At 48.0% G+C, this 16,534-nt stretch overlaps 1 protein-coding gene across 4 annotated transcripts; it reads left to right on the top strand.

The window, feature by feature from the left end:
- The first annotated feature begins 4,514 nt into the window (after window positions 1–4,514).
- Window positions 4,515–16,443, top strand: ZBTB48 (zinc finger and BTB domain containing 48). 4 transcript variants are annotated; one of them, XM_081017154.1, is made up of 11 exons: window positions 4,515–4,649; window positions 6,172–6,855; window positions 10,024–10,304; window positions 11,053–11,164; window positions 11,870–11,962; window positions 12,957–13,043; window positions 13,671–13,825; window positions 13,919–14,055; window positions 14,580–14,744; window positions 15,270–15,358; window positions 16,091–16,443. In XM_081017154.1, the coding sequence occupies exons 2-11, from the start codon at window positions 6,178–6,180 to the stop codon at window positions 16,382–16,384; spliced, it is 2,091 nt and encodes a 696-aa protein (XP_080873280.1). In that variant the 5' UTR covers window positions 4,515–4,649; window positions 6,172–6,177; the 3' UTR covers window positions 16,385–16,443. The 4 variants fall into 4 exon arrangements, with proteins under 4 accessions (XP_080873280.1, XP_080873282.1, XP_080873283.1 ...); XM_081017156.1 differs by having other exon boundaries at window positions 10,024–10,308; window positions 11,057–11,164; XM_081017157.1 differs by having other exon boundaries at window positions 6,172–6,867; window positions 10,039–10,304.
- Window positions 16,444–16,534: the final 91 nt, after the last annotated feature.

Below are 16,534 nucleotides of genomic sequence, written 5' to 3'. Positions count from 1 at the left end.
AGGCTTCCTCAACCTGGGCCCTCCAGATGTTTTTGGCCTACAACTCCCATGATCCCTCGCTAGCAGGACCAGTGGTCAGGGATGATGGGAATTGTAGTCTCGAAACATCTGGAGGGCCGAGTTTGAGGAAGCCTGAGTTATAGAATTACAGAGCTGGAAGATGCCACAAAGGGTCATCTAGTTCAATTCCCTGCAATGCAGGAATATTTTGCCCAGCATGGGACTCGAACCCGTGGCCTTGAGATTAAGAGCCTCATGCTCTTGCTGGCTGAGCTATCCGCTGGGTGCCTCCAACTGTTTACACTACCACTCCCATGAACCCCAGGCATCATGGCTCTTCCAGTAAATTTTTCATAGTAGCAGTGGCCTGAGCAACAACCTGAAATTGATGTTGAAGGAAAAGGTAGCCTGACTCTGGACTGCTTCTAACAAACAGTCCCAGCATCACATTCTCTCCTGTGGCCAAAATAAGTGTGAGTTGGATATTCATCTCCACATTTCACATGCTATTGCAGGATTTTGACAGTCGCAATTGCTTTATCGCCTCTTGTGATCCTAAATCTGCGGCTGAAGTTAGGATATGCACAGGAGGTAAATGCATGGTATCCAACTGAGTAGGTCTGCTGAAATGAGTTGTGTCCATTTCCTCCTTGAACAGGATTAGCATTTAATACAAGCCAAAATGACCATGGGGCATAACTGGCCAGCCCAATAAAATAGTGTGGCTCTTGCTAAGGTAGGGGTGGGGAGACATTTTCAGATTTAGGGATGAATTCTGACTCATGGGCGACCTTCCAAGGTCCGCAAGCTGCAGGTGCACTTCTTAACCTTAGTACAAGGAGGCTATATTCCAGCTATGCAAAAGTCAGATGTTTTCACACTCACTTCTGCATCCACCCATCCAAGCAAGTAAGGATGATGCAACACCAGTTCAATGACATGTTTCAGCCAGGCAAAAGCACTGGCACCAAGGTTCCCTAGCCTGCGATATAGACCATGAGTCTATGCATCATACCAAAGCAAGCAAGAACAGCCCAACTGCTTTGTTCTAAAACAAGGGTGTCCATATTAACAGCAGCAGCAACCATGACACTTGGCGGGGTGAGGAGGGGACACAGTGTCTTGCTGGAGCAGCCCAAAACAGGCTTTGCAAGTGGACACGCTCCATAATAAAAGCTTTTATTGCTCTATCCACACAGATCAGTGCTTCCCAATTCTGGGTCACATCCACTGAAGCACGCAGATATATTATTTACATACCAAAAAAGCCATAGCATTAAATCAGGGAGTTCGTCACAGCTTCTGAAGGGGGATCGTTTTCCTTATGTGGACATCAGGAAGTGGCTTCCTGCTAGACCTTGATCAAAGCAGGACATTTTTATTGACTTGTTTCAAGACATTTTACACCCCACCTTCCGCCAGAGGAAATTCCAGATGGCAAAGTCTTGAGAGGCTCCACATGCCACTGCTCAAGAATCTGAGCTGGCCCCCACCCAGCTGACCAGTCATAAAGGCCACCTGACTGCCTCTTTCCTAAGAAGAACACAAAAACAAATGGGCAAAAGATGGGCTTGTAATGGAATAGGTTGGAGTTCTTAGATGTGTTAGTTGTAATGCAGAACAGGGATCAGACTCTGGTAGAACAAAAAGTCAGTCCTTGGCGTCCTACAGTATTGCGTACATTGACTGGCAGTGCTTCTGATGGGGGGGGAGGTCGCACAGGTCTTTCCCAGCCCCGCCTGGAAAACTTCCACAGCTGCACTAAAAAGACCATGGACCACCCACATGAACCAATCTGGACTTTGCAATCATAATCCAAGGCCCTTCTTCATGTGCCCCCTCCACAGGAAATCCAGAGAATGGCGACATGAGAATGGGCCTTTTCAGTGGTGGCTCTTTGTTCTTTGAAACAAAGAACAAATGCATACCTTGACGCATACACAAAAAGTATTAAAACATTGCACGACCTCAAAAAGGCCATAGGTAGTAGTCCCAAGCCAAAGGTCTGGTTAAAACAGAATGCTTTTACTTGTAATGATGACATCGGGTGAGCCTCCCCAGAGAGAGCAAGTTTTCTGAAGGACGGTGGGAGCCCTGCTGCTTGTATCCAGTTGAGAAGGGTGCTGCAATCAACTGGAGGGAATTGCAATTAGGGTTTTGTTACAGAGAACTCGCAAGCAGGGCATGAATGGGGTCCTCTGCACCTGGCATTCAGAGGCATTCCTTACTCATCCTTATTCCATCCTCAGAGTAACCTCCATTCCCTCGGGTCCATGTCACCTCCTCATCTGTTGCTCGGGTGGAATTATTATTGCAGGATATACAAAGGAAGCAGCCTTATACGGAGTCAGACCATTGATCCCATCTAGCTCAGTATTGCCCACACAGACTGGCAGCAGCTCTTCAGGTTTTCTGATGGGGGAGATTCTCAGCCCCACCCTCAGCATTGAAAGCAGATCTTCTAATACTGTGCTACACACACACAACTTGGGATGTAGGAGTTTTCTACTGTATTTTAAAGGAGATGGAGATGGTCTCCCTTTGCAAAGGTGGCTTAATGGAGAACAACCTGATTCATGAGAGAAACGGAAAGATGAACCTGAAGAGAGAGGTGTTTGAGCCAGGCAGCAGAGAGAGCAGCAAGGTGCCTCAACATTCTGACGGAACATCAAGAATAAGGAGGAACCCCATAACCAGACACTGGAGAGACCGGTCAGGAGTAAGCATGGACCAATGGTACCAAATAGTATGGGAAACAGCCTTACTAGAAAAATTAACCAATAAACTGAAACTGACACGGGGACAAACAGAAGAAGACACCTTTACCCCAGTATGGCTCCCCTTTATCACATACACAGCCCAACAAGACAATGACAACAATCCACCAACAGCATCCAAATCAGTATGGCTAACCTGATCCAAAACACCCACCCACCTCACTCACACATGAAAACAAAGATCACCACAGCCAATCACAAACAAACAAGGCCAACCCCAACCTCTCTCACCACCAAAGGAACACAAGTGAACAGCAGAGAACCTGCACAAGCAACGCTGACACCAAACCCTACATACATTAAGCAAAATAGAAACATCCCCACCCCACCCCCACCCATCCTCCACCCCTCTCCCCCTTTTCTTCCTAATGTCTCAACAAATGAAACTGATTTGTAAAAATGTTACATGGAATAAATACAAGAGAGAGACATTACACATACTTCTGTAAATCAAGAAAATATTTAATAAAAATACCAAAAAAATAAGGAGGAGCAACCAGGTAGGTGGGTTGCCAAGGAAACAACGCCCCACCCCTCACTTAAATGTCACAAACCAGAGGTTTTTTTTAAAAAAAAAACAGCAAATGGTATATAATACACTTTGTTAAATGAATAAAAGGGGGCTCCCAGGGGCATCCCACCAAACTTCAGACACAGCCCTTATGGGGGGGTGGGGGGTGGAGAGGAATCCCTGCTTCACACCTTGCGGGAGGGAATCCCTGGCTCAGCAAGAACCTCTTTGCCCGATAATTTACAGCCTCCCCGGTTTGCCATTCTCAAAGCTGCAACGCTTAGCCTCATTTTTAACTTTTGAGCTATCGCTTGTTTTTCTCCTTCACCTCAACTTTGCTTTGTGGGACGTCACCTGCCCTGTGGTTGAAGAGCTATGTGGCACCCAAAATAACTAATAACAACCAAGGCTAACGTGCAATTATTATTCATTAGAAATGGGGGCTCCCCCCCTTTTTTTGCAAGGCATCTTGCAGCAGTAAATTTAAAATTGTAAGGTATTCCTTCTACAATAGACCAAGATTTTTCTTCAGTGAATATGGAAAGCAGTGCCATTTGTGGGCTTGGCATAATCTGTTGGTTTGCTCTTGCCATGCCTGTTTTTTTCTAATACGTTGGAAACTCGGTACCAGCGACTGCGGTCTCTTGATTTGATGGGACGGCTGACAGCAGGAAGGAAGGCATGTGATGGTGCTTGTGGGACTGACAGCTTTGCTGTGGGCTAGGGCAGCTTTGTTAATCCTGCTGCTGCAAGAAAGAAACTTCATTGCCAACTGCCTGCTATGCACCCATCACTCTGGAAACAATGATACTTTCATATTGCAAACAAAGGCGCTGCGTCTCAGTGGGATCTGAGTGTGGTTTGCTTACCGCTATTGCTGCATCTGCTTTACATCGTATTATTAAATTATGATGATTATTTAAATAGTACTGATCTAACTAGCTGATAACCGTCTCGATTTCCAAAAAAAAAAAAAAAAGAGCAGGCAGGTGTAGCAATAAAACTGCTAAACTAAACAGGGTCCGGTATGGTTTTAAGTTGGGTGAGGGACCGCGCCTTGAGATCCCTCCCAGCTCTACAGCTCTGTGATTCGATGAACTCCCCCTTAATTCGAATCGGGTCCTGCGCCGGATGAGCCGCTTGGGCAGCGCCGCTTTGGAGCTGAAGGGGAGGGGCGGGGCGTCACCGGCCGCCCCGCCTTCTTTATTAGCATATCTTCCGCCCGCCCCATCCCGCAGCCGCCGCGCTGACGTCACGACGTCCCTGCTCGGTCCAAGATGGCGGCGCTTTGGTTCCTCTCTGCCCCTCCTGTGCCTGGGCTGGGCGCGCTATAAGAGGGGAGGGAGGAGCGCAGAGCCGAGGTAAGCGGGTGAGGGGTGTTTAAAAGTGCGCGTTGTTGGCGGGGGGGGGGGCAAGTAGTGCCTCCCCAGCCTGTGGTTTGTTTCCCCAAGTTTCCGCTATCCCATAATAAGAGGGAGACCCCCGGCTATTGGGGGTGGGGAAGAGGCAGTGAAATCCCCCTTCCTTGTTGGTCGCTTGCTTATAATTAAACTGAACTGGCAGTTCGCCATCTGCAGCCTTCCTTTAGCCTGAATGGCAATACCGCCCCCCCACGCCTTCCTTTCATTTCAGTCATTAACCCTCCAATACAGCCCATTCCCCCCCCCATGATATTTTTTGGGGGGTGCTCTGCAGTTGTTGTTGGACTCCAACTCCCATCAGCACCAACACAGCCAGTGGATAAGGATGATGGGAGTTGTAGTCTGACAGCCCCCCCCCCGCCCCCTGCACTAGTTCATCTCTAAGCGTTTTTACACAGAAGGAGGAGGGGCGCCTTACTCCTGCTCAGAGATGTTGATTTTTTTGTTTTTCTTCTTATGATCAGGCTTGCAGGGACCTTTTCGTTTGGGGAGTGATTTGGCTTTGCTATTTGCGTTCTGCCCCCTGATGTTTCGAGAGAGGGGAGTGTTAATAATTGGTATAATATTAACACTGGTTGGGCTCTGCTCACCAATTATCTTCCCTGCAAATGAACATTGAAATTTTGCTGTGGACACATAATTTGCTTTGTTCTCATTTTTAGCTGAAAAGTTATGGGAGGAAAGACAGACAGTCACAGTGCTGCTCATTTCATCTATTTTTATGCTGTTGTTTGGGTCTGGGGTATGAAGGAACCAATTTTTTCAGATGTTAATGCAGTTGACTAAATAATTCAGTTTGTGCCCAGAGCCCACACCCTCTAATTATTATTATTATTATTATCTTTATTATATTTATTTCCCACTCTTTTACCAGACCAGGACTCGAGGCTCCTTACACAATTAAAGCAACACCCCTCTGCATTATTATTTGTTATTTATTTATTAATAAATATTATTGCTCTTTATTAAATTCATATACTGCCCCAGCCCTTCATCAGTAGACCACAGGGCTGTTTACAACATACAACACAAATGTCATAAAGCAGTATCTGTGGAACTTGGGGAAAAAAGCAATTACATAAATACAATTATAATAAGGAATACATAAGTGTTTTGTTCTCTACCCCTGCCTGATTGCCAAGATGAGCAGCCTACCTCTCATTGTATGTAGCTTGGATTTCAATGTTTCCATCCACTTACAATCACAGAATGTTACAATTACCCAAAGGGTTCATCTAGTCCAAGGTTTCCCAAACTTGAGTCTCCAGCTGTTTGGACTACAATTCCCATCACCCCTGACAGCTGGTTCTACTAGGTAGGGTTGATGGGAGTTGTAGTCCAAAAAACCAGCTGGAGACCCAAGTTTGGGAAACCCTGATCGAGTCCAACCCTCCGCAATGCAGGAATCCTAGCTAAAGAATCCCTGACCCTTCTACTCCCGCTCTTTGTTTCTCTCCCACAGCAGACCATGGAGGGCTCCTTTGTCCAGCACAGTGTGCGTGTCCTGCAGGAACTCAACAAGCAGCGGGAGAGTGGGCAGTACTGCGATGCCACCCTGGCAGTGGGCAGCTTGGTGTTCAAGGCGCACTGGAGTGTCTTGGCGTGCTGCAGCTCCTTTTTCCGGAGCATGTACGACGGAGCTTCCAGCAGAATCATCCTGCCAGAGACCTTTGTGGAGATCTTCACGCCCCTCCTCGACTTCTTCTACACAGGCCACCTGGCCATCACCGCGGAGAACTGGGAGAAACTTCTCGAGGCAGCCAGGGAGCTCTGCATCCCAGAGGCAGTCAGGCTTTGCCAGGAGTTCAAGCCTGGGCGCTTGGACGGCGGTGACCAGAATGGCCCGTTTCTGCTCGCAAAGGGCTCCGAAGCGCTAGTCGAGACGCGGGGAGAGCCAGCCCTTGGTGGCGCTGTGCCCCCAGGTGACACTGCTCGAGAAGCCAGCCCGAGCCCCTGCATCCGGGGCAGCAAAGTGGCCCAGGGCCAAAGAGAGAGCCCCTGTCTCCTTCGGGGAAGGCTGAAAAGGTCCCCCAAAACAATAGCGCTGAGCAATGCAGGTGAAGTAAAGAGCGCCCCGGAATGTAAGGAGCTCCTAAAAAGGCCACTGAAAAGAGGAGCCGCCGAGGATGCGGGCGCCAATCATGAGGTGGCGTGTGGAGTCATGTGCTAACAGAAAGGGGTTGCCTTTGTCCGCAACAAGCCCCGTCCCGGTTTGAGAATAAAGGCGCCTTAAAGCAGCGAGCAATGTTGGTGGGGACAAAGCAGCAGAACGCCTTTGCTGCTTGTCTTAATGTGGGAGCAGGGGGAGGATGGGTTGGGACCTGCACCAAGGGGCTGGGTGTCTCTGGGATGGGGTGGGGGAATTCAAGATCTCTGGGGTTACTGCATGTTCTGGCATTTAGGGACTTGCTGTGGGGAAGCAACTTGGGGTCCTTGGGGAAGCTTTCCTGGTGTGCAGAACAACTTTGCAGAGGATCCTGGGATACGCCCTGGCATGCATGTTCAGTTTTCAGAGGGCCTCGGGGCAAGAGTATGTTCAGGAAGGTAGTCAAGTCTGTCTTGCACTTGTACACGTTACAGGAGGATTGGTAAACTGTGTTCCAGTCAGTTTGTCCATCACTGCCAATTTTTAAGCATGGAACTGCTAATAAGCTTCCATAGATGTTTCCCGTAATTCAAATTGGCAAGCCTCTGCACCTCCAGAAAGCAGCTGAGGAATTTGGTTTATGCTGCAGTGAACCCAAATGTACGTACAGTGTATGGTTAGTCAGATCAGAAATGCCTATGGTGGTAGGGCATGTCAGTTTAGGGAGTGTTTCTTTAATTATTGCAAATTTTTTCAGTGAGGGGTCTTAAAAATATGTTTTTGGGTGTGAAGAATTAAAATCTGATGTTTTTGTGATTGGACAACATTTAGCTTGGTAAGTCCATGTCTGATGAAGAAACGCATAAACTGCTTTTGGAAAACTAAAGAAGTTTAATTCTACCTTCTGAAAATGTCAGGTAATGCTAAATAAAATAAAATAAAATTAAAATATTAATATATAATGTAACTGCAAGTACTTGGCAGTCATTTTTAATGATTTCCTTGCAATTTTACACACATTTTACTTAACAAGCAAAACTAAATTGTAATAATTTAACCAAAGCATCTTGATGTTACAACTTTTTAGCACCCCTCATTTTTGGAATTTGAAAGTTGAAAAATTCAAGTCGCTTTACTATGGTAGACTATCTTCCAACAACCTGGAATGGCTCAGAAAGTTTGTAGTTAGGAACCACTGGTGTTCAGTTAGTCTGGTCTTTGTGCAGCTCTCCAGCTTATCTGAGAAATCACGAGGACTAGAGACTTAGCTATTCAAAAATGCAAGTTTTTGAGATTTACAAGAGCCTGAAAGTTGTGTACATTAAACATCCTTGACCTGATTCGTGGGGATTTTGAATAGGGCTGTACACAGTGTTTCTGGATGGGTGGGATCTTTCATAGTATTTTTTCCTGTATGTATAAATAGGCGTAGTGGCTGTAAGAAAACTATTATTTCCTTGTTTCCCATCTGCTAATTTTAATACTGAACAATGACAAAAACACGCTAGATGGATAAGTCACAAATCCATCCCAGCTTGTACTTAGAGCTTTGTTAGAATCAGTGATTCGTGCATGTTGCAGTTTTTATGATGCAGAATTTGAATTGCAGAATCCTCATTTCATTTACCTTTCTTTTTTTTAAAAGCACCAAATAAATCCAGTGAGGCATGGTGCAGACTCACATGTTATAACAGCAGATCTACACAGGCCTGTTGTTTCCAAAGCAGCATATATCCATATACAGCAAATCCAGGCAATGCAGAAATATCACATATGTCAACAGGCATCAACAAAACTGTGCACTTTGTCCCAGTACAGCACGAACTAATAAAAGCAACTCAGAAATAACTAACAGCTCTGATTTCAAGGCCTGGCTGCTGTTAGTGCTCCAAAACCTGCAGATGGGGTCATACTGCAGTAGCAAGCTCCCTCTCACTCACATACACACAGTGCAGGTTTGAGCTGTGAATCTTTGTAAACAAAGAGCTCCTGAATCTTCTAAGCCCAGTTTGCGTTCTTGTTTGTCCCAAAGGCCAGGTCTCTCTAACAAAATGCTAAAAATGTTCTAATGCAACTGAAAGTCCCAATGGGTAGCAGGATATTGGAGAAGAAACCTAACTGTAGTTCCGTGTAGAATGGTAGAAGGATTGGTTTGGCCTACTCAGTCAAGCTGCCTCTGCAAGATTGAGAGCTGCCTGTTGGGATTCTAGGTTCAGGCAGCTGCTGTTCTGAGAAACTGAACAGAATAAGCATCTTGTCAGGAAATGGTCGGGGGGCTGCCTTGGATTTTGGGGGAGGCTAGGGGAGAGACAAGGCCAGTTCATCCATCCCATAGTAGTTTGGTTGTGTGTTGTGTACTTGAAAAAGGTGGAGCTTAGTCTAAATATTGGGAAACTCACAGGTCACTCATCAAACACTGTCAACAGTTAACAGTCCACAGTCTGATAGTAACAGTCCAGATAATTCCAGGGATGGTGAAAATGTATTTGTGTGGGTGGCAGCCAGTCTATTTAATGGAACTGATAGAGCTGGTGATATGAGGACTCTGTGCTCACAGGGGTCTTGGGGACCCCTCTGCATATTTGAAGTGTACACCTGAAAATGTGTAAGGGGCACGATCAACTTCAGCAGCTCCTTCTCAAGTCTACACTCCATTTCTAAACCAGGTTTGACCTGTGTAAAGGGTGAAATAGTCTAGCTATGTTTGTATAGCAGCTTCCCCCAGCCTCATGCCCTCCAGATTTTTGGGGCTACAACTCCCAGCCGTCCTGGTGTTGTGGTCCAAAACACCCAGAAAGCATCAAAGTAGCTTTGTCTTAGAGCTGCTGTGTGAGTTTAAAATTTCATTTTAACAACATTTACAATGGTTTGGGCTATTCCTCAGGTCCTGGGATCAAGTAAAGGAGAATGGTTGAATCTCCTGAACTTGTTTCACCTGCGCCTCTTATTTGCACTATGTGATTAGGCTACAAAATAACACTTGATGACAATAGAACTTTTACCTAGAACGCTTAACTAATTGGCAGGATTGAAATTAGCCTATAGTTAGTTCCTTTCTTACAGCTGTACTAAATGAACGTTTTAAATACTTGACCATCATATATGGCCAAGTATTATTATTTTTTAACTGGTCAAGTGGCTAGCCTTTGTGATGGATTCTGTTTATCGTAGTACACAAAGTTGTGTTTGGGTGGGTGTGTAGAAGTTACTGCCCTGTTTTTCTCACAGCGGGAAACGCAGGAGGCTCCCGGCTCAAATGACCTGACCGCCGAAGATGAAGGAGGAGGGAGCAAGGAAAGGGATGAGGATTACATTCCCGGGAAGAAGAGCGTGAGGACCAAAAGGAGAACTCACCTGTCCAGGAAGCCCAGCAGCTCCAAGACTGCTGGGAACAGCGGCATGCTGGAAGCTGGGGTGCTGGGAAGCCGCAGGGGTGCGACGGGACCAGTTGAATGCCCCACTTGCCACAAGTCCTTTCTCAGCAAGTACTATCTCAAGGTGCACAACAGGCAAGTTCACATGCCTTGCTGATACGGGCTGCCTGTTTTGCCCCAAGAACCAGCTTGTGAATTGAGGCACGGTTGGCTCCTTGCCCAGCATTTGGAGCAGGAATGGGCAGACTCCAAACTTGGTTTATTAATAGAAGCCAGAGAGCCCAGGTGCAAAACTTAGGAGTCCAGAACAGGTGCCTTTGAGCACATTCTGTGTGGAGGGATTTGTTTTCAGGACCAGAACTGGGCTGAACTCATTCTTCTCAGACAGAAGTCTACTTCTGGTTACTCCGGACTTTCTTTGTTTCAGCAGCCAGATTTAGCTGTGGAGTGGGGAAGGAAGATATCTGTTGGTATTGTTAAACAATTGGGAGTCACAAACTCCTGACAGTCAACTGCTGCTGTTGCTGCTGTTTTATGTTATTTTATTTTAATGTATTTATATCCTGCCTTTCTGAAGGCAGCTTCCAACATTTAAAAGCATTGTTACAAAATACAAAGCAATAAAAACTAACTAGTTAAAAACGGTAGCTAAAATACATCAAAACTCATTTAGAACCAGCAATTGAAAATGCAGTTTGCCTGATAGCAGGCCAAATCACCTAGATCAGAAGACCCTGATCTACTTTCTGCTGGTACCTGGTTTCAAGTGAGTGCCCTTGGGAGACCAGAGCACAACAGTGCCCCACCTGCCTTGCAGGTCTACTTGCAGTGGGTCACTCTGTTCTTTTTTTTTAATCTATAAAAAAATCCTTGTAACCTGCAGGAAGCACACTGGTGAGAAGCCCTTTGAATGTTCAAAGTGCGGGAAATGCTACTTCCGGAAGGAGAACCTGCTGGAGCACGAAGCCAGGAACTGCATGAACCGTACAGAGCAGGTATTATGGGAAGGAGGGGGTTACAGCTGGAAAACACACATAGACACTCTTGCAGTGCTGTTGGAGGAACAGCTCTGAAGTACTGGGTGGGTGGAGGCTGTTGTGGTGCCCAAGAGAGAGGGCTGCGTTGAGATGTAGAAGACCCAGAGTCAAATCCTGTCTCGCCCACCAGGGAGCTGACCCTGACACAGCCTGTCAGCATTGAGCTGCAAACGCACCAGCCGCAGAGATGGCAGCCCCAGGCCCTGTCTGGAGAGGGGTGACTTAAGGATTTGTGCCTGCATTGAGTCAGGACAAAAAGGGGCTGTTTGGGGTTGGGTGATGGCTAGAAGAGGAGCAATGCGGCCTTCTCCTTCTACAGTGCAGCCTCATGTAGCTGTCCGCTAATCAAAGACACAGAGGCTGGAAGCCACAGGAGGGGAGAGTGCTGCCCTTGGGCTTGAATCCTGCTTGCGGGTTTCCCCCTAGGGCATCCGGTTGCTCCCTATGAAAACAGGATGCTGGACTAGATGGGTGAGTGGCCTGATCCAGCAGGGCTGTTCTTAAATTTCTCTGCCTGCTTCCTGAAGCAGCAGCGTCTCTGGCTTCGTTTCTCGAACTTGTAGGTTTGCTCGCTCTCCTTGGAGCTGGCAGTTCTATGCAGGGCTCTCGCTCCTCCTCCCCTCCTCCCAGCTCCCTGAATGTCCTTTTCCCTTTTCTGTCCAGGTTTTCACCTGCTCTGTCTGTCAAGAGATGTTCAAGAGGCGGATGGAGCTCCGTGTGCACATGGTGTCCCATACAGGAGAGATGCCTTATAAGGTCAGCCTGCCTTGCCCCTGAGTCTTGCTGGCTGCCTTGCGACAGGACATTTTACTTTGGGGAAGGGGAGCGATTCACATATCCTCAACCTTCCCTTCGAAGCTACAAGGCAGCCCTGCCAGCTGGGGCTGATGGGAGTTGTGGTCCAAAACATATGGAGGGCCCCAGCTTTTGGAGGGAGGGGAAAGCTGGCATCGGGAACAGAAGCTGTACCTGAGCTACCCTGGCCAGGTGCTCAGCTAAGCACAGAGGCTTGGAGTTGAGGTTCCCCTCGCCCTTCTAGGCTCAGGTCTGCTCTATGGATGGTGCTGTATCCTTTGTTATCAGTGGCTACTGTAGGACTTCTGGGAACAGCCCTAATGAAGGAGCAGCCTGTAAAAGAGTTAACAGAATACTTAAAAGTTACAGGGATGATTACTGGAAAGATTTGGAAGCGTTTTGAGGGGGTTCCTAAAGAAGAATGGTTTAACAGAGTAAGGTGAAAGGTTGACGGAAAAGTTGGTTTAAGTAGAGGTCAAATGGAAAAAAGTCTCCTTTATGAGCGTACAGCAAGACTTCGTTTTATACAGTAATATTGACAGACAGGTGCTTGCAGTACAATGTGTAAGTATCCAGAATTGTAGAGTTGCGTCCCTGCAATGTCTCTTTATCAGATTCCCACCAAACCTTAAGGATGCTAAATAATGAACTTGGGAAGCCTCCAGCCTTGATGAAAGGGGAAAAGAGAAGAAAGTAGACCTTCAGAATTATTCCAGCTCTGCACCTCACCCTATAAATACGAGGGATTATCCTTTGTTTTCGGAATCTCCATTTTTGTTTTTAACATCCTTTGTAATATGTGGGACGTTATTCAGATAACTGTATGAAGGGAAGGTTAGTTTTATAAGGTGTGGTTCAGTGTGAGAAATGGCATTTCTTTTCAAATGAAAACAAACAAAAGAATAGCAACTCTCATCCGCCACTGATCAGCGGCTCTTGTCCCCTTGTGCTCCAGTGCTCTTCCTGCATCCAGCAGTTCATGCAGAAGAAGGACCTGCAGAGCCACCTCATCAAGCTACATGGGGCCCCCAAGCCACACGCGGTGAGTATCAGTGTTGGCCGAGACTTGGCAAATCGCCCTTCTGGGGAAAATCTCACCTAAGCTGCAAATGTCCAGGGGACAAAGTGCTTGTAATGGCTTCTTCGCCATTGAGTCTAATTTTTATTTTATATGGAAACACAGCAGCTCAGGAGAATCAGGCCTCACAGGGAGTATGTAAGTGTCTGGGTTTAGTACACTCCAAGGTTACTTTTTCATCTTTATTAAAACAAAAACTTGCAATTGCTTTGATTCTGTCATCACAACCCACACTTCCTTTCCCTTTTGCTACGTTTGTATTATTAACCCAGTAAATCGCACCGCTGCATACAATACTTTGTTACTGGCGATTACGACTTGTCATCTTTTTTTTTAAAAAAGACAATCTTATTTTTCCTGAAACCTGTTTGTTACGGTAAGCCCAGTGGAAACAGGGAATGTGGTTTGCTTGGGAGATGGCACCTTTCCTTACATGCGAGAATGAAGGGAAGGCCAAGCTCCAGGGATGTTAATGGGGGGAAAGGGGCAGTCTGCGAGGAATAGGTTGAGCCTGAGGCCTCCTCCGCAAGACTGCTTAGCCCGCAAGGGGCACATCCCTGACCCCAGTCCATCCTCCTCTTCCTTCTTCAGTGCTCTGCCTGCTCCAAGTGCTTCCTGTCGCGGACGGAGCTACACCTCCACGAGGCCTTCAAGCACCGCGGGGAGAAGCTGTTTGTCTGCGAGGAGTGCGGCCACAGGGCTTCGAGTCGCAACGGGTTGCAGATGCACATCAAAGCTAAGCATAGGTGTGCAGAAGTGGCCTGCTTTGTCCCTTTCCACGGGGAGCTTCCATGCCCCAGTATGCTCTAGCTTTGCCCTTCCTCCTCCTGTCTCTGCAGGAACGAGCGCCCCTATGTCTGTGAGTTCTGCCAGCACGCCTTCACCCAGAAGGCCAACCTCAACATGCACCTGCGCACCCACACCGGGGAGAAGCCCTTCCAGTGCCACCTCTGCGGCAAAACCTTCCGCACGCAAGGTATGGGTACAGCCCTGGCCCTTGGGGCCGTTCCCACTGAAGGGCAGAGTTGCCGCAGGGCATCTGCTTAGGACTTGGGGGCCTGTCCCACCCAGGCTCTCTGGAAACCTGGAGAACCTCTCAGTCAGCAGGAGGCAGGGGCAATATCAGGTTTTCAGCGCCATGATGTATCACCAGCCAAACAACGGGATCTAGCAATGCACCATGATGTTGAAATGGGGAGGAACAAGCTGCAGGCAGACTGGAGTGAGGTGCGCTGTGCTGGCTGGAGCCGGGGAGCCGTGATGTATCGCCAGCTCAAAAAGTCTGAAACCGGTATTGCGGTGTGAACTTCATACGGGTTTTGGACAAATTACCGATACGTCTTGCAGCTCTAGTCATTAGTCAGGAAGGAATAGTGGGTGCTTTGAAAGCTATGTTTCCATTCCCATCACTTTTGTAATACAGTCTGGTGTGTATATAGAAATATAAAGAAGTCCTCTCCTCCTGTTTGACTGGTTTTCTCTTCTGTGTGCACACATCAGCAAGCCTGGACAAGCACAACCGGACCCACACAGGTGAGCGTCCCTTCAGCTGCGAGTTTTGTGACCAAAAGTTCACCGAGAGAGGCCCCCTGCTGAGGCACATTGCCAGCCGGCACCAGGAAGGGAGGCCCCACTTCTGCCAGATCTGTGGGAAGACTTTCAAAGGTAAGAGGAGGGAGTGCCGAAACAACTGAGTGAATGAGTGAAATGCTTGTTAAGAGGGGCGAAGCCTTGCTGTCTCAAAATACGCAGTGCAAAGGCTTTTGCGTAAGATGGAACTACGCAGTTGAGGAGCACGGATCCTGCAGCTTGGCCTTTGCCAATCTGGTGCCCTCCAGGTGCTGTTGTACTACAACTCCCACCAGCCCCAGGGTCTGGTATGGTCAGGGATTAGGGTCGGGGCACCAGATTGTCTGCATCTGGCTTAGTGGCAGAGCACTGAGCTTTTGTATTCAAGGAGACCCCAGACTTAAGCCAACTTAAAGAGGCCACCTAGGGTGGAACGGCTGGGCATAAATCTTGGTAGAGCTACTGTCCAAGTTGGCCAGGCTTCTGCCCTCCAGATGTTTTGGACATGGCCAGCACAGCCCCTGGGAGACGTTGCCAGAAACATCTGGAGGAGTGGGCAGCACTGGGCTGGATGCTGTCCTTAGGCAGCCACTTAATGGGCCTCTGGTTTTGCTTTTCCAGCTGTGGAGCAACTGCGTGTCCACGTCCGTCGGCACAAAGGGGTGAGGAAGTTTGAATGCACAGAATGTGGCTACAAGTTCACACGACAGGTACCATGCGGCACTCGTGGTCTGGCTTACGGCACATTTAAGAAATAGGAATTTTGTGTTTGTGCATAGCTGACTCCCAGGCTCTTCAAATCCCCTCTCAATGCCTTTTCTTTCTCATTCTTGGAATTCTTTTTTCCTTCTTCCCTCTCCCTACAGTATCTGCATTGATTCCCCCCTTCATTTGAGGAAAGGGGTGGCCAACCTGTGGCCCTCTGTCTATTTTCATGTGGCCCTCGACATCTGCAAGTGCCTAGCAGAGGGGAAACTTGGGGTGGGAACTGGGGCAGGAGGTGAGAGTGAAAGAGGGTGGCTCTGTTCACTTTTCTCTTGGGTCCCTGCCCAACACGTGTAAGCGGCCCCCAAGAGATTATCCTTCATGGAGTGTGGCCCTCGGCAGGAAGAAGAAAAGAGAATTCTCCTCTGCCTTAGGATGACTAAACACTTTCAAAAGTGACCCCCTTGAGAGCCACTGGCCCTCCATAAATCACTCTCAGTTGTCCAGAGACCTTCAGACATTTTGTCATCCTCACCCCAAACCCGTAAGGTGTCCCTCTAGTGCAGATGCCCGGCTGAGGCAGACCTGCCTGAGGGAACCCAGCTCAGCCCCTGCCTTGCCTCCTTGCCCAGCAGTGCATCTGTTACCGCCGGAAAGGGCCCTTAGCTGCTCTTCCCCACTTCCATTTGTGGGCTCTGGGTTCCGACATGCCAACCGTCTCTTGCTCTCTCTCGAAGGCCCACTTGAGGCGCCACATGGAGATCCACGACCGGGTGGAGAACTACAACCCCCGCCAGAGGAAGCTGCGGAACCTGATCATCGAGGACGAGAAAACTGTGGTGGTGGCCCTGCAGCCCCCTCACGCTCTGGAGGGGGGCTCTGCCGAGGAAGTCGTGGCGGAGTCACTCGCCCACGGCTCCCTGAGCGAGGAGCTCCCTGTACAGAGACTCTCTTCGAACGAGAACTTTGGTCCCCCGGATGTGATCGAACAGTCGCTGATCATTACCATCCCAGATGACTGTGAGACGTAGCGTTGTGCCCCTATTGTAAAGCCCCATCCCCAATAAAGGAGAGTAATTAAAATAGAAAACCCGAACTTCAATTACATCTGTACTCTGAACATAATGCAGTGTGTAATAATGGCCCAGGGACCGCTAAAATTTCTATGCTAGGACCTTCCC

Source organism: Podarcis pityusensis (assembly GCF_964106645.2).
Source record: "Podarcis pityusensis genome assembly, chromosome: 8".
In the NCBI taxonomy this organism is placed as follows: Eukaryota; Metazoa; Chordata; class Lepidosauria; order Squamata; family Lacertidae; genus Podarcis; species Podarcis pityusensis.
This window is presented reverse-complemented; position numbering and strand designations above follow the sequence as displayed.

Bases quoted from the DNA above. Each gene is read 5' to 3' on its own strand.
- ZBTB48 (XM_081017154.1), top strand. From the start codon at position 6,178: ATGGAGGGCTCCTTTGTCCAGCACAGTGTGCGTGTCCTGCAGGAACTC. The intron at 11,963-12,956 runs GTCAGCCTGCCT...CTTGTGCTCCAG, and splicing joins CAGGAGAGATGCCTTATAAG to TGCTCTTCCTGCATCCAGCA. The intron at 14,056-14,579 runs GTATGGGTACAG...TGCACACATCAG, and splicing joins CAAAACCTTCCGCACGCAAG to CAAGCCTGGACAAGCACAAC.